Source organism: Phragmites australis, chromosome 14, assembly GCF_958298935.1.
Source record: "Phragmites australis chromosome 14, lpPhrAust1.1, whole genome shotgun sequence".
Classification (NCBI taxonomy): domain Eukaryota; kingdom Viridiplantae; phylum Streptophyta; class Magnoliopsida; order Poales; family Poaceae; genus Phragmites; species Phragmites australis.
Window position 1 is genome coordinate 20,594,856 of NC_084934.1, and position 19,656 is coordinate 20,614,511.

Consider the following 19,656-nt stretch of genomic DNA (forward strand, 5'->3'; position numbering starts at 1 on the left):
CTCCCCAAAGCACGAAAAGACTAAGTCTCGGGAGAGGGTGCTCGGGGCCATGAACAGTTGCTCCCGGGTACCCGAGTTCCCCGATGACCCGAGAAGACCAAGTACCGGGAAGAGAGCGCTCGGGGCTGCGAGCAGTGGCCCCCGAGCACTCGAGTCCCCCGACGACCAAGGAAAGCCGAGTTCTGGGAAAGGGGTGCTCGGGGCCGCGAGCAGCGGCCCCCGAGCGCCCAAGTACCCCGAAGACCCAAAGGAAGCTTAGTTCCGGGAGGGAGTGCTCGGGGTCGCGAGCTGTGGTCCCCGAGCACTCGGTTTCCCGAGGACCAAGAGGGGGCATATCCGGGAGAGAGTGCTCGGGGCTGTGAACAGTGGCCCCCGAGCACTCGGTTCCCCGGGGACCTCGGAAGTCCTTCGCCGGTGGCCCCCACAGAGGTCCAGCGGTAAGGTGTCAACCTGTGACAGGCATGATGCCGCATTTAAGAGGATGCGTGGCCTGTCACTTCCAACTGCTCCTGCCACGCTCGGTGTCAGCCCCTGTGTAACACCCTACTTTACAACTAAGCATAATTATTTGAAAATAAGAATTTTGACAGCATTTCCTCTATAGGGGCGGTATAACTAACCACAAAAAAGATCACAGGCAGACAATATATGATATAACCAACAAATATATAGAAATCTTCACGACGCTACCATCGTCTTACCACAACATATACAAAACAAACAACAGACCACCAAAAACACAACTTATAAACACCGGTTGAGTCATCGACATCGTGATGAGGTAGTGCGTGCAACTATCAAGATCCATCCCCAAAAATGCACGTCAACATTCTGAACATACCTGTATAAGATTTAACAGGGGGTGAGATGAGCTCAGCAAGTAACAGCTATGAATATAAACACATGTCACTCAATTCAAAAGTATTAGGGAATAAAACATTCTTCTCACAACGTAAAAAAACCACATGGTTTTAAAGAGAATATCTTTTCAGAGTATTTGTTGAGAAAGTAACAACAGACTCCAACCCAGTCTCCCACAAAAATATGGCATTCAACTCCCAGAATTCTGTATTCTCCAGATATCATAACAAGATGTATGAATGCCATGATGCAACTCCATTTGAGAGCTGGACGATGCCAACTTCTCATGCAACTCCATGTACCGGTACGAATCACGCACGATGGCAGTGATCGGCCTTTATCACCATAAGAAGTGCATAAATGCATATGTATGCATGTGAATTGACGTCAATTCTAATTTTCCTTTTGATGACTCGTGATAAAAACCACAACTGATTCATGAAGATAAAGGTACAATCCAAATCAATAAGAAAAGCATGGATTTAAATAATCGAATGCAACATCATCCATGATTTGAATGAATTAGAAAAAAGCCATATACTTCAATTTTATTTGCAAAAGAAGTAAGACATGAATATAAACATAGCATGGAATCACACCCCCACGTTACTTGCCTTTTACCAAAAGCAACGAAGAAATTTCGATCAAGAACGTCCGGAAGTAGTACCACCTGTACAGGTATATTATTAGCACTACAACACATTTAAAACACATAAAATATGAAGCGTCAACCCTACGTCTGAAAACATCGCATATGCGCCTATATTTCGGAAAACCGAACAGAAAACTGTATCACATGAAATGATACACTATTTCCAATTCAGAGTCGAATCAAAGTTCTCACTAATTAGACTTTGCTCCGATGAAAGAATTGAATGTTTCGACTCGGATGTCGTATCTTTGAATCAATAACGATTATCGAAACGAATCAGACTATTGATCACATGAAATGATACGACAGGAATTGATTGATTTGATTCAACCATAAACGCCTAGGAAATACTGAAGAATCACCTTCGAAGGATTGACGACGACTCCGACAAAAACGCGAAAAATTCCAACTTTCTCTTTTTTTCTTCCTTCTTTTTTTTCCTCTTTCTTCCCTTTTTTCCTTTTCTCTTTTTCTTTTTCTTCTCTTTCTTCTTTCTTCTTCCTGGCTTCCTTGCTCGGCGACTGTTGGCTTGCTTGCTTGCTTCTCTCAGCTGCTAGCACAGAGGCAACGGCGGCCGGCTTGCATGGCAACACGATGGCGCACGGTAGCGGCACGCAGGCGCGGCGGCGGTGGCCCAGCTCGATGGCAGCGGCGTGATGCTCAAGCGCGCGGCGCAGAGGCGCGGCGACGCGCACGTGGGTGGCAGCACGACTCAGACCGGCGGAGACAGCACGGCACGACGATGGGGGGAGAGAGAGAGAGAGAGAGAGAGAGAGAGAGAGAGAACACGAGAGGCGGCACGAAAACTCTGGATGGGTCGGGGTGACGACCGATCCATCCGGAGCTTTATCTCTTCTTTTTTAAAAAAAAAAAACAACAAACGGTCTAAATTTATTGGGCTTGCTACGGGTCACAAAGTGCCCGGAATGGACATATGAATAGCAAAATGGGTTCGTCTCGACGAGATTAACACAACCACGGTCTCCGATCGTCCGTACGAGCAACTGATCAAAAAGTCAACTTTTTGGTCAAAACTCTCTTTTTTCTCTCTAAAAAAAATCGGTATTTCACCCTGCCACGGCTTGGCAGAGAGGCGTGGGGACATTTAATGCACGAGTCCCATCCCGCATCATCCGGCGCGCCTCGGGATAACATCGCGAGGCCCCAGGCGCTCCGCTCGCCACCCTGCTGTGGCAGGCGTACAAGACCAAGCGGGCACGCCGGGCCGCTTGGTGGCTGCCCGGTGGGCCCTCTTCGCGGAGCTCGTTGCAAAACGCCATCATGACGACCAAGACCGGGCGGGGGGCGCATTTTCAACCCCGTCGTCACTCGCGCAGCAGCCCATGATGTTTGCTTTTCCATTTATGGCACCTTGGAACTCGTGCCCTCTCTTTCGGGGCACGCTACTGCTGGCGGGTATTTAAGAGGAGCCGGTGGGCACAGAGAGGAAGGGCCGAATCCGGACGCATCCTAGTCTCTCACACACACTCTCTCTCCAACCCGAACGAAGATCGGAGACAGAGGAGCGCTCAGTACAAGCACAGAAGCTGAGACCACCGAAGAACAAGGAGCCCGAAGCTCTAGGATAGACAGACATTCTTGTAACCAACGACATCCCTGTGAGACATTCTTAGCGCATTTATAGCATCCACACAGGAATAGGGTATTACGCTTAGTGCGGCCCGAACCTGTCTAAAAACCCTCAGTGCATTTACTGCATTCTGCATTCGATCATTCCATCCCACCTGCCATTGCATTTACGTTCATTTATTTCACCCGCAAGCAGATTCAGAATCATCCCCCCGGCCGAATCTCAAAGGGGGTCCCTCCAGATCCCCGCTTTAGGAGTTCACCCTCCGACAACAGCCGGGATAAAGTTTGATTGAATTAGAGAAGTCATAGGAGAATTGACACACATCGAAGTATTGTACACGGAGGCTGATAGCCTCACCGGAGCATTTTTGACAAAGGGGAGAAGGCTGAGGAACTCATCGGATAGTCCGATGATCTGCACTGGATAACATCGGAGCATTTCTTGCATAGAAGAATGCAAGTGCAAAGATTGAAGATCAACCCACCGGAAGGTCCGGTGCTTGGTTTGTGCACACTGGAGTATAGCACCGGAGCATTTCTTGAGGTGACTGCAAGTGCTGAAGAATGAAGATCAACTTACTAGATAGTATGGTGATCACAGATATGAATATACCAGAGCATTTTATACAGAGAAGAAGTGACGCGGTCTGACTCAAGATAACTCATCGAAAGGTCCGATGATAGATTCAAAGGCACATCGAAATGTCCGGTGTCCATAGAAGCTTTGAGTGGAGTTTCAACGGCTAGTTTCTGAGTTTGTACTCATCGAATGATCCAGTGTTAGTTCTACTGTTCTTACCAGATTATCCGGTGTTAACAGCTTTTCTGAGTCGTTGGAAAAACGGCTAGTTGGTGGGTTTGAGGCTACAAATACCCCTCTACTCAATTATTTGAAGGTGTGGCATGCTGCTGGAGTCTAGAGGAAGCTTATACAAACTTGAGAAGATATCCAAATCATTAAAGTGCTTAAAGTGATCATCCAAGGTAATTGCGCACAAGATTAGATAAGTGTTTAGTACTTGTAGGCCTAGAATGAGATGTAGCTAGGTGCTGCAACTTGAAAAAGGGATCAAGGAGTGATCCTAGCGTGTACCGAGAGGTACGCCGACACCTTGAAGTCTTGGTGACTCACTGACATCTTAGGCCTTGGTGGCTCAAGCTTGTTGACCCTCCGACTTAGTGTAAAGCGGCAGCAAGATACGTGTATGGGGACACGGAGACTCTTGCCTTGGTGGTTTAATCTCCAAAGTGATCACGGCAATAAATGACTGGAATAGAGACTAGTGGTGAGACCTTGCCTTGATGGTTTGGTAGCTCATCATGTTTGGTACCTTGTCTTGGTGACTTGGTAGCTCAAAAGTCGTGATGGCAAGAATCGTGCCGACCGGTAGCATATCCTTTGTGGAGCTCTAACGTGAACTAGAGGTGACATTCATACCATCAATACCACGGAATAAAAAAAATCTCTTGTGTTAAGTTTATCTCTCTACCTTATTTATGTTTCTACATTTATATACTTAGAATTTACCTTACTAAAGTATGTCGCAATCCTCTTAAGCGGTAGAGTAGACACACTAGATAAATCTAAAACACATTTAGATAGAAACTAAGATAGATTTATCTTATAAAGTTTTTAGAATCGAATAGTTTCTAAATATCCTAATTCACTCTCTCTTAAAATGTCACTGTTCCTCACACTAACCCTAATTCTCTGGATAAAGTTTGTGTTAAATTTTGAACCCTATGCATGAGGTAATGCCTCTCGTATTTATAATCGTCCCGACAAAGTCCTTTCTTGGAGGTGAAGAGATCTCCTCAAAATCTTATCTTGATTGATGAGGAAACCTTCCAAAAATCTTAATTCAGTGGACAACTTCAATCTCGATCAGAGCCAGCTTAAATGGGCTTCATGGGCCCATGTGCTAGTCGGTACTATCCCTGTGCTTTGCAGTATTTTTAGCCACCCTTTATGCTTTATTCCTTCAGTTTCTTCTGATTTTCTTTGCTCCTTCATCCTTCCAGAAGTGTGTTGTTTAGCAAATATTTCCTTCAAAATAACATATACATACAAAACACACAACATACTTGCAAATAGGGTTAATGTTAGATGCCAAGTGGCATAAATGATCAATTATTATTAATATATCCTTAGAATTGATAAGTAAAAGGGATGCATAACTTGCACTAACACGTAGGCACACTACTCACACACTCGCATGTGTAAAGTTGTGGGCACCATGATTGAACCCTAGTAAATGGAGGTGCACAACAAGTCAATAAGCATAAGCCATGTCCCAAGTAGGAATATATCTAGTTTTGTTCAGTTGGAATAGGCTTGGGCATGTTGGGAAATTCATTGAGAGAAAAAATTCATGAAAACCGGAGAAAAGAAGGTAAAATGAACGAAAGTGTGGGAGAAATGGAATTCATCAAAGAAACAAGATGCTAGAGTGGCATGTTTATTTCAGAAGACCCATCGGTGGCATCCTCTAGTCCGAAAAGTTTTAAGCTTTCCCTTCTAAAAATAAGGCCTTTAATTCAACTATCCCAACCCTAGTCGAATGCATATGGGTGTCAGGGCTCAAACCCCTGACCAACATGCTCTGGTGCCTTGTCAACTACGCTATGGCAGCTCCCTTATAAGGTTTTAAGCTTTTAGCTAAAGAGACATGTATTATGAATGCACTGTGGAAACCATAAGATGTGTAGGGCAGTCAAGCCAAGGTGGCTCCTAATGGCTGCCCTCAGGTGGGAGACCTGGGTTCGATCCCCAGCTCTCACCCCCGGGGGCGCCCCTCAGTCCCTTTGTGGCTGAGGGTGTGTGGACCCCCTTTGTGAAAAAAAATAGACCATAAGATGTATTGTAGGTGCAACAATGCGTACTATAGCAGCCATACACATATTGTAGTCGCCACAACGCTAACAATGTTTTGTGGGCGAAATTACTGAAGTACCCTACCTTGGTTTGGCTATAAAAGAGGACCAGGAAGAGTTGATCCATCCATTCTGTCATCCACCCTCCTCCTCACCGGTGTATCCAGCAGGGGGGGCTCAAGCCCTCCTACCCACTGGTGCTCTATGGAGAGGAAGGACAAAACAGAGGGAGAGGGTTTGGGAAGGAAGGAGATGAGCCCCTAGTACTGCATCATGTGCCCACCGGTGCTTCTGACACTCATATTGTAGTTAGAATAGCCAAACCAATATACTTCAGATTTAAACCGGCTTGGTTAGAACAGCAGGGACTCAAACAGATGGTGATTTGCTGGGTGTTGCGGAATACTTGTTAGAACAGCAGGGACTCAAACAGATGGTCCAGCGGTTGGACGGGGGCTACCAGCCGTGCGAAAAAAACATGGAGGCGGCGATGTGGCGTTCGACTTTCCGGTGAATTCCGGTGATGGCTACGACGAACGTCGGCCAGCAGGCGTCCTGCTTCTGGAGGTCGGTCCCCGAATACGGCGCTGCTGGACCGTGCATCGTTCGGTGCTTGGTTTTTTTTCTTTATGGCTTTTCCTCGCAATAGATAAGTAAATAAATAGATGGCTTCCTACTACCAATGCGAGTGCCTCGTGTTCCTAGGATCAGTCTGATTGGCATCTCATTAACCAGGTGTAAGCAGGCTAGATTACATAAACTGGTACCCAGGTACCACTATGGATTACAAGACGAGACATGCCCCCCCCCCCCCCCCCCAAAAAAAAAACAGAGGTCTATGTCAGTTCGAATCGACGACACCCGTGCAGCATCTTCTGCTTCCTTCTTCATACAGCGATTCTGCTGCTCAAGCTCAACTCATGCAGGAAACTGCCTTCAAATAAGAGAAATCCGCGCACGAGGCGGATGGAGATCTCCATCTATTCTCGCCACATGCCAGGAGGTGAGTAGGTGGTGTCACTCGACCGGTTTATGTTTGGCCTGAGACAGCCCTTAGCACAAGAGAATTGATCCCTGCATGAGTCTAGTTTGCAACTGGATTCTGATTCTGCATATACGCAATGACCACTATTCTCGATCTCTCGTACATAACTTACAATTTACAAGCCTACAATTGCCTGCCTGAGATGAATAACACGCTACTTCTCTACGCAGAAGAGGTTGCATAGCAATAGCCAGAATAGCCACTTCCCTAAAGATCAGTAGAAAGGACTCATAAACCAACATGAACAAGCACCGCAAGGCCTACATGAAGGTTGACGAAGTTCAAGCTGCAGTTGGTAGCAGCAATCCCCGAACAAGATTTTCCAGAGACATAAAATAAGAGTAACAAGGCATTAGCATGTAAGTGTTTGACTGCAGCAGGGGTCGGTATCATGCGTAGAGCAGGCATAGAAGCTTGGTGTAACTGGCCATTGCCCTGTTAACACTGATACCAGCCCAGGACAGGACTGGTATCCAATTCTGATGTTCACATTTGAGAAAAATACAAGGAAAATGCATCATCCTACTACTGCAGAAATATGCATCCTCTTGCCAGAAGTGGCAGCAAGAGCAATAAGACAAAGAAAATAGTTCCACATGGTCGCACGGCACACAAAAGATTGACATTGCATACCTTAATATCCTTCAGATATTCTTGGCGGCATCGAAATTTGAATTGGGACGTATTGCAGCATATGAAGACAAATCCTGCTGGACACGTCAAAAAAGGGCCAATAAGTTCATAGAGCAAAAATAACTTTTTTTATTGCATTGACATCCATAATGCCTAGCTAAACTCCATGCTCATATTTGTGCTACAGTTCGTGTTGCGTCTCTGTGTACTTCTGTTGTCTCTCAGTGAAATGGGTCATATTAAATTTGCCATCAGTGAAATCCAGAGCTAAGGTCCAAATGGACCTAATAACTTTAAGAAGAAAAAGCCCCCGAACCCATCTACCAAGTCATACATCTTTTGCATGAGCCAGGAGTTTTATCATTTTATTGGAGTTTAAGAGATTGTATTATTATAAGCTCAAAAGCCAATAACAGAAACTGTTGATAGTAGTTGGGATAAAGGTTTGCACAGTTCAGTTCAGTATTCATGGTACTTCAGTTTTTTTTAGCAACATAAGCCACCATAGTTTCAGCAGTGCAGTGCTCAGTGGCTGTAATGTTAAGGGTGTTCACCACCATTGTGTTCCATGGTGTGAAGGGTGTTGTTGCTGCCTGCTGTCGATTGCCCTTGCGGCCATGTCTCTGGCGGCTTCCTCAACTTCGAGTCACACCAATGGATCATTCACCTTCAGGAATCGTCTGCCAGATTTCCTCCTCGCTGTTCTTCTCTTGCATGACAAAGTGCACTTTGGAGCCATCATCCAGCCATCAAGGGCTTCAACCATGGCCACCATCACAGCTCGAGAATGAGCTGTCACAGAGGAGCGAGAAGGTGTCATGTGCGGCAGGACAGGGATTGTTCACACGGACAATGTAGCACAGGCAGTGCCCACACGGTTAGCGTCACATATGGTGGCAACAATTTGATTGTCCGGTTATCAGATTATGTTAGTTGCACAGATCAGAATCTTATCTATAATTGTTATGAGAGCCCTCTATAAAATAGGACTATTGTAATCAATATCCTGAAGCAAGAAGAAAGATAAAATAATAGAGAAGTGCCTCTCCCTGCCAAAATCTCTCATAATGTCTCTCCCCTTCACAGCGTGGCACGGCCTTGTATTGATCTTTACAAGATGAGAGAATTTTTTTCAGGTCTATCAGTTAATTATAATACCTGTGGCGTGCAAAGAGGCATTGTGTGCATATTCGGATGCATGTAGATCTGGTTCGGTTGCATAGGGGCAGTTGGAAAAGCCTGCTGAACATGAAGCATGTAAGTACAAGATCTGTTAAATGCTAGAAAGAAAAGGAAATGAACTACATATTTCTGTGTACCTGATAGTAAATTGGTCTTCCAATTGTCGCATGACCCTGAGCATCTTGTGAAGATGGAAACTGATGCTCATTAGTTTGGACAATTAGCTCCTGGCCAATTGAGGAAGATGTTGGGACTTGCTTTGCTTTTTCTGCATAATACGGTATAAATTTGAATAAAACGATGCCCTATATGGAGAAGGGAGTTTAAAATTGTTACTTACTTGAGTTTGGTCCTTTTGATAGTTTTTTCTTCTTTTTCTCCCTTTTACTAGCATCTTTTGCAGCTTGAGTGCGCAAGTTTCTCATTTCAAAGAATACTTCCAGTGCCTTCTCTCCGGTTTCAAGGGAGTCCCAGAATATTTTTCTTGATTCTTCCAATTCCTGACTCTTCATAATTAGGTTATATGCGTACTGCATTGCTCGATTACGATATGCAAGTTCAGCCTCAGTGCATTCCTGTTGGGTTGAATCATCTTGAGCAAGTTTATACATGCTTCTCTTGGCATCTTTTGTCCAGCGTTTCAAAATATACTTTTCTGGAATTGTGTCCACATTCTGCAGGCTGAAGGTTTTGAGAGCATGCGAACAAAGAAGACCCATCCTTTCAAACTTTCTGCAACCACAAGTGATCTCCATGGTGGAAGTGTCAAGAGCAGCCCATACTTTTGAACCCCTCCCCTGCATCGTAATTTCATATCTCAATAAATTTCCACCGGACGAAGTTTCATGGCATGATGTTGCTCCACATCCATCCAGAAATTCTGCCTCAAATAGTTTGTAGATCCTATGAGTATATGATTCTGCAGCCTGCTTCAGAACTGTACTATGCTTAATTGCACGAACTGGAGCAGTTTGGCTACAGCGAAAATCCTCTTCAGATTCATTTCTACGTAGAGCCTTGACAACCTTTTCTAGCAAAAGGGAGAAACGTGTAAGAGAAGTAGATTCATCAGAAATTCCATTGAGAATATTGTTTGAAACTTCCCCCCATTGTGATGAATTCATCCCACCATCAAAGGTATCTTTGTTAAATGCTGAGCACCATTTATGACGGAACCTATAAAGGTCAATCAGCCAGCTATTATCCTGTAGTTTGTATTCATGGAGCATTGCAGTCCAAGATTCCTCAAACTCCTCTTCCGAGTCAGATCCATGCATACACTTCATAAACATATTTTGAAATGCTTGTGAAGTATTTAGTGTGCCTAAATGAGATTGTGCATTCTTCAGAATATGCCAGTAGGAAAAGCAATGTTGTGTGTTAGGAAAAACCTGCTCGATTGCCTGCATAATAGCTTCGTCCTGATCAGTGAAAATTGATTTTGGTGATCGGCCTCCCATTGACTCCAAGAATGATTTAAATACCCAAATGTAGGAAGATACAGATTCATCTAACAAGAATGCACAGCCGAAAACAACATTCTGCCAATGGTGGTCAACACCAACAAATGGGGCACATATCAAGTTATATTTATTTGTGCGGTAAGTTGTGTCAAATATAACAGCGTCTCCAAAGCAGTCATAATCATTTCTACTTTTACCATCCCTGTAGAAGAAATTTGTCATGCGCCCTTCTTGATCAACTTGGACATCCCAATAAAACATGCCTTCCTCGTTGGTTCTACGCTTGAAATAGCTGACAAGATTTTGGCTGTCCCCAGCCTCAATTATCGTTATACCCTGTATTCTCACTTGATTGTAGCAATCCCTTATAGTATACTCTGGATTCTCAGCTATATCACCTTCAATCATATCAGAGAAACCATTTATTGGATGTGGCACTGTAGATGCTGATGGATCTATAACACCTGATCTGCCAACAGCAAGTGACTTGGCCGATCTCAGCATGTGCCTTTCCCCAGGTTTCGCCAATTGGTGATTATGGTCAGGAACAAAGCGAATAACTGTCCATCGTCCCTTCTCGTCAACTCTAAAGCGGATCATTGCTTTGCAATTAGTTCTTGTGTCTGGTCGATTAAAATTTGCTTCTGTAACAGGCTCATCATATTTAAGCCCTTCCTTTGAGCAATAGTAATCCTTTGTCCGAATATTCTTGGTACCAATAAAGTAAGACTGTTTGCCCTTCCGCACACTAAAACCAATTCGATGCCCATAGTCACAATACAGTTTGTATGCCTCTTCCTCACTATGGACTACGCAACCAAGAAGCTCTTCTGTTGCCTTCTTGCGAGTCAAAGCATTTCCGTAATCAACCGCCTTTTCTGCTTCTTCACCATTCTCCCTTCTTTGAAGCCTTTCTTCTTGAGAATCTTGATTGCTCTCCATTTCTACTCAGCTAGCTCCATCAATATTTATAGATAAAGGATCAGAAGTGGTTCCACTCAACTGCTGCAGACCAACATTCATATATTTCTTGTAAGATGCATAAATTAGAGGGAAAACATTTAAATATTTAATCTTGGAAGCTGCAATAAAATTCACTATTATACATAGGATGTTAAAAGCAACAATAGTCAATTTGAGGCTGCTAGACCGGAGAGTCTGTAATGGTCATTGTCTAATGGTTCACTTAACTAAACCTGAAAGTAACATGTCCCATATCCCATGATGATTTCCACCTGCCTGTTGGTGTTTGAAGCTAGTCAAGCAAAAGGACTTAAGTGCACAGGTGAGATATGGTTAATAACTAACAAAAATTGTGAAAAAAATCCTTCCACATGAATAAGAAAATACCAAAATGGGTATTTGCATGAGGAAATTGTTAGCTGTTTTTCTCAGCACACTGAAAATCTACCAGGTGTAGGTCCGAAATGTGAACATATGATACAACAACAGACTTTGTCCGAAATGTGAACATATGGTAAATCCGTAAATGTGATCAATTCTGATGGCCGAATAACACTACTTCACTTAGGGAAGTAGAAATTACCAATATAAGCGAAAAGTTTTGGCTCGCTAATTTACATGGTAAGCTCTAAAAGTGAGGCCCAAACTTTAACAGGGCATGTTTTGTTGTTGTTTAATGCTGTGTTTACTTTCCAAAGGTAATGTGCACAAGCAATCGTGAAAAATCTAGCACCCTATTTGGCAATTAGATTATACTCCCTCTGTTGATATTTAATGAATATTTAGGCTTTGTGTGACCACTAATTTAACTTTGAAAGTGAGAATCTTTGATAATATATAGTCCGTGCATGCATAATCATGATCTTGTGAAAGTACATTCAAATAAGAATCCAACAGCATCGCTTTTGTGTCAAAATAAAACCTACATATCATAAACGTTGGTAAAAAATATTGGTGCGAATCTCTAAATGCTTGGGCGCCTTATAAAAGATTCAACGGAGGTCAGTCGTGCACGCATGGCTAAATTCTAGCCGCTGCTAGTGGGTGGTGGCCACGATGACATCATGCTGGACAGAACTCATTGAATTCCGAAGTTTCAGTTTCATCACCAAAAGATGGCGATTGCTAAACCAAAACCCTCGACCTCCAGGTCCATCAGACCATCACTAACAATAACAGAAGTGAACAAACTAATTCCAAGGAAATCGTGCTCAAAATTGAACCTTTTTTTAGCACGAAAAGAACAATAAATGAAAGTTGAATTGATATCACTTGGCTAACATTAGCAGTTGAGCAAAGTTTTCATCAACTTTAGGCCTCCCTCAACCATCGTAACGTGGCTCCATGTTTGCAAATCCATGAAAAGGGCCAAAATGTCGCCATGTATCACTATCTGAGCAAGACACATTTTTTCCACAGGGGGCAAACTGCACAAGTACGCAGAAACAAATTTTATAGGACCAGTGCTACCAAAGACCCTATGCCCTAGAAAGACATGTGTCCATTCTCTTTCCTCTTCAGTTCAGTGATTGAATCACGAGATGAATGCTATGATAAAATCTCACGAAGGTCTTTCTACGTGCTATAAAATTCGCTTCTACGCAGTGCTCACCGGGGGAAAAAATAACGCCTGAGGAGCCGATTGCTGCGGCCCGCCCGCCTCCGCCTCAGCACTCGGCTCTGCTAGCCGCGGCGCTCCTCCCGGGCCTGCGGCGCCCGCAATCTCCGCTGCCAGGCCAACCGCGTGCCGTGCGCCCTCGGTCAGCACCCGCTGCCCTCGCCGCTAGCGCGCGCCCGGCGGTCTCGTCCCCCTATCCTCCTTCACCGCTGCCGCGCCGCCTGTTTCGATCACGGGAGCAGGGACCACGCCGGTCTCGGCGGCGGGCGATTGGGCCGGGGGAGGGAGGAGCCGAGGAAAGGAGGGGAGGGGAGGGGTCTAGCGGCGGTCTACGTCCGAGATGGTGGAACCGGTCCAAGGGAACTCGAAGCTCCCAAGTCACACATTGGCTGCACCCGGTGCTCGAGCACCTCTTGTGTATCGCGTGGGTCCGCGTGGGCCCAGTCTCACCAGTTGGTTTTTAAGGTAGTGTTTGGTTCGTGAGATAGGATGGAACGGGAGCGGTTCTATTTTGTTTTTAGCTGTTTGATTAAAATTTAGTGGGATGAAATGGTTCTAAATCAGAGAATATTCTTTAAAGATTTGGGATGGATCTGTTAAAAAAAAGGCTGAATACAGTCATCCTACTTGGGACGGGTCACTGACGGTGAGCACGAAATCTAAAATGAACTCGTTCCATTCCACCCACCAAACAAACATCTGATCCTAGATCATCACATTCCATCCATAAATACATGAATAGAATCATCACATCCCTAAATATATGAATAGAATCATCCCATTCCACCTCGTCATTCCATCCCTAAATACATGAATAGAATCATCCCATCTCACCTTACTCTCCAACCAAACACTACCTTACAGCACTCACCAAACTTTGTCTAAGGGCTAGTTTAAAAATAAAAGGAAGGAAAATTAAGGAGTGGAACTTTTTGGAGGGATTTTGATGGCACATGAGAACCCCTCGTTTTTATGGGGAGGAATTTTTGACCGTTGCTGCCGTTTGGAAGGCACAGGTGTAACCCCTGCCTTCTATGTGGGGTGTATTTGTTTTTTTCTGATTATGTAATACTCTCGCTGTTACTGCTACTATCTCCTTCCCTAGTCTGATAGTATTAGCTAGCTTGATACATACGTATAGTTGTATGCATGCATATATATGAGCTATTTGTATCTGCGTGGTTTATGTAATATAGATTGTTTTTTTTTTATGTAACTGAATCTGAACAATATAGGAGCATCTTTCGTGCAACACACTATGCCAAATGGACCTGAGTGATATTCCATATACAAGTGTAGAGCCTGCAAGATAACAGAAACCATAGATTTGCTATACTGGACAGTAGACAATCAATTCACCGAAAGATGATATACAGGTAGCAGCCGCATGAATCACACGCTAGAACACACGTTAAACCACAGTACATCCATATCTGTCTCGTCATCAGCACTAGTTCTTACAGCATCACACATTGTTCAGCATATACAGGCTGCTCATACGAAGTTCAGCATGAAAACTGGTTCTAGGCAAGCCCATGAAAACGCAAGCATCAAAAGTGCTCATATAGCATAACATCCTAGGCTATAACATGTCCAGAATGTTCTTAAAGGTGAGTCTACAACAGTAACAATCTTCAGTACCATCACACATTGTTACGCTGGGTGGTCATTCAAAATTTGCATCTATCACTAGAAACACTTCCATAGTTCGATTAGTCTGATCATCATATTGCTCAAAGCCAGAAAAAAATTACAGTCCAACAAAAGGTCGCCTGCACATCCCATAAATAGGAAGTTGTCAGAGTTTTCTTTCCATGCAGCTATTGCTAATAAAAAACTAATTACACCATGCCTAATTCGAACAGCCAAGCAACACATCAATTGTAAATTACAAACACATCAAGTAGTTAAATAACAGTCATATATCACATTTTCTTTCTGAAATGTGATATTCCAAGTCCTACAAGGCTACAACTAAAGGGTTCAGATCCATGTTGAAAGCTACATAGAGACCACTAAGTCAATTTTGGTTGTGCTTTACTAAACTTGGAACAACATAGTACAGTCTTACTACAGAGACCAGTACTCAGAAGAAAGTAGCACATGATATATAGACGGTTTCTTTATGACACTGAAGGACCATACCTATCCGCTATAATTCGAACTATGAACTAACAATCTAACTATGAGCTATTATTTGAACTATGAACTAAAAAGCAAAAATTTGAAAGGATCATACCTATGGAGTCATTTTCTTCTTTAGCCAAATTAATCTCACATTTGGGTTCTTGGTTTTGATAAATATTTGTTTGTTCACCTCACTTTCAAAAATCACCAATACGTCTGCCTTCTCCTCATCGGTTAACTCTTCCATGGCTTCTAAGTTATTGATACACTTTTCAATGGAATAATCATCTTCATGTCTTTTCTTTTCATTCAGATTTTCCATAGCTTTTTCTGTTTGTTTCCTTTTGTAGTCCAAGTAGTCTTCAAGAACAGCTGCAACTTGACTTTGCGCTTTTTCCTACTATCACCTTCTTGCTGTCCTAAATTATGATCGGATGGTGCAAATTGAGCTTCATTGGGTTTAATATGTTGATTTGATGTCCCTTGACCATCCAAACTTGAAGCAAATGGATTTGTACCAACATTGCGTTCAGAGACAGGGGGCACATATTGTATGCTCTGTTCGGAGGTCCTTCTTTCAGTTAGAGGTTCCACACGCTCAGTTGATGTAAAATTTAAATCTTCCGTAGCAATGCTTCCTGTTCCAAAGCAAAAAAAATAACTAAATATGCATGCCAAAATCACAGCTAAGAGATATACATATTGGAAGCAAAGGCAGCACATGCTTATGGCAAAGTAAAGAGCTTTCATCTTTTAGTTGTGAGCAGAACAGATGGGAAGGACAAGATGAGAGAACTTTTTATCCGTCAACATGCTGGTAATAAATAAATATGTTGGTAATAAATAAATCACCAGTAGTAGAGGGTCAAACTTACCTTCATACAGTGATGCCAAGTTGTTAAACAAAGGAAATAGCTTTTTGCGGAACTTCTTACCTTTTAGGTGATCCTATAGAATACAACACAACAAGATAGTTAGTACTTATTAACATAAGGCAACACAAAGACATCTAGCTGCTAATATGTGTGAGAAGGGTTTACATAAATAATATTATCCCAAATCATTGGTTCAGCAACTATCATGCCTAGAGAATCATTCCAACCGACACCACTCTATTTTCTAGCATCTCGTATTGACTTATAGCTTCCTTTCAATTTCTTTTCTGTTTCTTGTATTTGTTGCTTTGTGAAATGCGCTAGAGGATATCTTTTATTGAACTTGCTTGTGATACTTCTCCAACCCTCTGTTGTCCAACCATTTTGCCCCTTGAACATTGATTTATTATTGTGCTCATGCAATGTGTCAACAAGACCTTTTTCATATATGAATATCCATGCAGCCCCTATATCTTCTGTTGACATGGCTACATTTCCCACAACAAATTTAAACAGAATATGCTTATTATAAAAGAACATTACAAGAAATAAGAAATATTATGAAACATCTTTTACATATCATATAAGAACTACATTAGTAGTACTTTTAAGTGTCCAGCACACAAACTAGTGATACCATACTACATTACAAGACATCATGCTCAGCTAAATATTGTAGGAAGCCCACATTTGTAGTGCAATTTGATCTCTTAGGGCGCTTCCATCGGTTGACTCCACATCATTTGCATAGTTATCATCCCCCTCCGGCAAGTCAACGTAATTGGATGGCTCGGTATAAATAGGTTGGTCATCTAGCTACCCTTCTTGACCATTTTGCCCTCTAATGATATTATGAAATGCAACCGATGTAGCTGTAATCTTAATCTGAGACTCTATTGAATGGAATGTCCCCACTTTCAAAATTGAAAACCGCTTTTTCAGCACTCCTATTGCTCGTTCAATGTGATTGCAATGGATTGTATGTTGATGATTGAACAATTCTTTGTAGTTTGCATAATCATTTCTTCGAGATGAACGACGCCTTCTAAACTCACTAATATGGCATATAACTCCTTGATATAGAGCAATGAAGGACCGTGCGTTTGCATAGCCACTATCTACGAGGTAAAATTTCCCCTCTGTCACATTAAAACCCTTCCTAAGAGCAGATCGCAGAACTCCTTCATCAGATGCAGACCCTTTCCCACCCACATGAAATGAATGTGAACTTTATATCGAAGTCACAAGCGAGCATTACATTCTGAGATAGCATTCCTTTCCTATTTCTATATGGAGGGGCATTGTCTTCTGCAATGTAATATGGATATGTGTGCCATCAATGACACCAATGCAATTCTGCACATTAAAAAAAGGAAACTAAGGATTGGAATCGAGTGTTATGGAATGGTGATAGAGATAGGTGTATAGATCTTATGGCTAACCTGGAAGAAATGCATAAATCGAGGGTCAAATGCAATCTTCACATGAGTTTGGTTTGCACTATGGAGCTTAACAAATCTATGAGTCAAGGTTGGGATTATATCGAAGACCTCCTTTATTTTCCTATAGATTGTCTCACCACTGTGTTGAAATACCTTTGTTAGCCTTAAATTGCTTGTATTGTGAGAGAGCATGAACATAAACATTCCTAGCTGCTCCTCAATGGAAACACCACGTGTATCACGCAACAAATTCTCCCTCCTAAGAAAATTTGTTGTAGCTCTAAATACTTTAGGTTCCATCCTGAACTCAGCTCTGCACCAACTCTCATGACCTTCCAGTATTTCTTTGATCTTTTTTGCACCAGGAAGTGATGATGTGTGCACTAGCCTTTTCTCATCATGAAGGCAAGAGTGAATAGCAGGGGCAATAGCTAGAAATAGTTCATCGTCCCCTTCTTCCTAATCTAACATGAACTCTCTAACTTGTTCCTCCCAAGAACCCATTATCTAGTAAATGTAATTTGTGTTGTTAATTAGCATATTGAATATGAATAGGTAGTTAATTAGCATATTAAACATGAAGATGGAAAGCCTTATCTATCCTAGTGGGAATAGCGGAAGAATTGAGTTGTCCTTGTAGTAATATTAAAGGGAAATGATCAAATGAAGAATCTACAATAAATTGAGTTGTGCACATTGATGCAAAACCATCATAATCCTTTTCCAATATAATTTAAGACAAATATAATCAATTTTTCTCACCCCAGACAATGCATCAGATTTGCATAATGATTAAATCAGTAACATATAATATCTCATTTTATTAATTTTTATAAGAAAAAGGCATATAACTACAGATATGAAAAGCATGCACAACTAGCATACTGCTGAAACAAACACCTCAAAACTCAAAAAAGCATACATTAGCAACATAGACAATCCTTTGTGACATCTACTCAGACTAATAAGAGTTAAGAAGCTAGCATACAGGAAATTAAACACAAGTGCAAGCAACCCAGGTAAATGGTCTACAATAATAATACATTAAAAATAATGGACAATGCATACCTATATAGCAATATACCAAGGGTAAACCACAGATAATTATATCTAACCAGTTAAAAGACAAGCAGCATTTTCACTTCTGTTAAGATAGAATGCACAGAAACAATGAAGAGTAAACAACAACACGTGAACAGTTCTCACTTCTGTTAAGATAAAATGCAGTGAACTTATAAATCATAAAAGTAGCACAATTATGCATAAGATCTACAAGGCTATATTACTACACCTCAACACACTACGTATTTCTGGACAGAGAAAGACCCATGCAGCAACGAACAAATTTTGTCAGGGATATTTTGCATCTCTACTATGAGCAGTCAACAAAATAGCTTTGAACTTCTGAACATTCTCTTGAGTTAGCTCTTAAATATTTTGTAAGGAGTGGCTCTTTTCCTACTGGAGGAAATAGCAGGTGTTCTCAAAAGAAGTTGAACATCACAGAACTCAAACCAATATACTTACACTTGTGGAGGCAACACACCTTGGATGAAAAGAGCAACAGAGATGAACTTCAAACTAATCCACCGTTGTGTCTGTCAAAACCACCATCTAAAATCAAGGAGCAGAAACCTTGGTGACCAATTTGACAATTAAGGAGCTGAAACATGAAAATCAACTTGCTATGACCTGTAGATATGCATGAGCATAGCAAATCACATCCATGTGGCCAGATCGAAGCAAATCAGAGCGAGATAGCGGCAAACCTGGTAGAGATCAGTGTAGGAGAGGATGAGGAACTCCTTCTTGACTGGCTTGAGTGATCAAAACATTGTTGCCCTCCGTTCTTGCGATCTAGGACTCGATGAATCCGTTCTTCGAGCCTCCCTGACCAAGATCTACGACAAAAAGGTGAAGAGTTGAGGAACCTAGTGTTAGTAGGAGAGGGAAAGGGAGAGGAGAACTCACGAGTCACCGACGAGAAGGAAGTGGAGGCGGCGTCCACAGAGGCGGAGGTGGAGAGGAGGTGGTCGTGGTGCTTGTGGCTTCGGTGGAGGTGGAGAGGAGGCGGCCGTGGTGGTTGCGGCGTCGGCAGAGGTGGAGAGGGGGTGATGGCGGAGGTGGTGGCAGCGGAGGAGGTTGAGGTGGAGAGGGTCGGCTATGGTGGACAGGGTGGCGGCGTCGGCCACGGAGGAAGTGAGCGAGCGAGACGGGGGAGACACATCCGACCTGGGAAGATGAGGCGTAAATTCTGCGTGGGAACAACGTGGGTCGGGCCAGAGATTCACGTCATGTGGGCTTCCAAACGCGATTTCCACTCGGCCC

At 42.8% G+C, this 19,656-nt stretch overlaps 1 protein-coding gene and 1 pseudogene across 22 annotated transcripts; both read right to left on the minus strand.

The window, feature by feature from the left end:
* Positions 1-6,795: 6,795 nt before the first annotated feature.
* LOC133890545 (protein FAR1-RELATED SEQUENCE 5-like) lies at positions 6,796-13,259 on the minus strand. Of its 22 annotated transcripts, none has more exons than XR_009904067.1 (7): positions 12,879-13,257; positions 9,181-11,308; positions 8,978-9,108; positions 8,817-8,900; positions 8,216-8,450; positions 7,659-7,735; positions 6,796-7,311 (listed from the first exon to the last, which is right to left on the minus strand). XR_009904067.1 is itself a non-coding variant. In XM_062330961.1 (6 exons), exons 2-5 carry the CDS (start codon positions 11,243-11,245, stop codon positions 7,670-7,672), a joined length of 2,343 nt encoding a protein of 780 aa, XP_062186945.1. In that variant the 5' UTR covers positions 11,246-11,308; positions 12,879-13,258; the 3' UTR covers positions 6,796-7,311; positions 7,659-7,669. The 22 variants fall into 22 exon arrangements, 12 of the variants coding, with proteins under 12 accessions (XP_062186945.1, XP_062186944.1, XP_062186936.1 ...); XR_009904066.1 differs by having other exon boundaries at positions 8,213-8,450; XR_009904065.1 differs by having other exon boundaries at positions 6,796-7,491; positions 8,213-8,450.
* Positions 13,260-15,320: 2,061 nt separating this feature from the next.
* Positions 15,321-17,832, minus strand: LOC133890312 (uncharacterized; annotated as a pseudogene).
* Between the last annotated feature and the right edge of the window lie 1,824 nt (positions 17,833-19,656).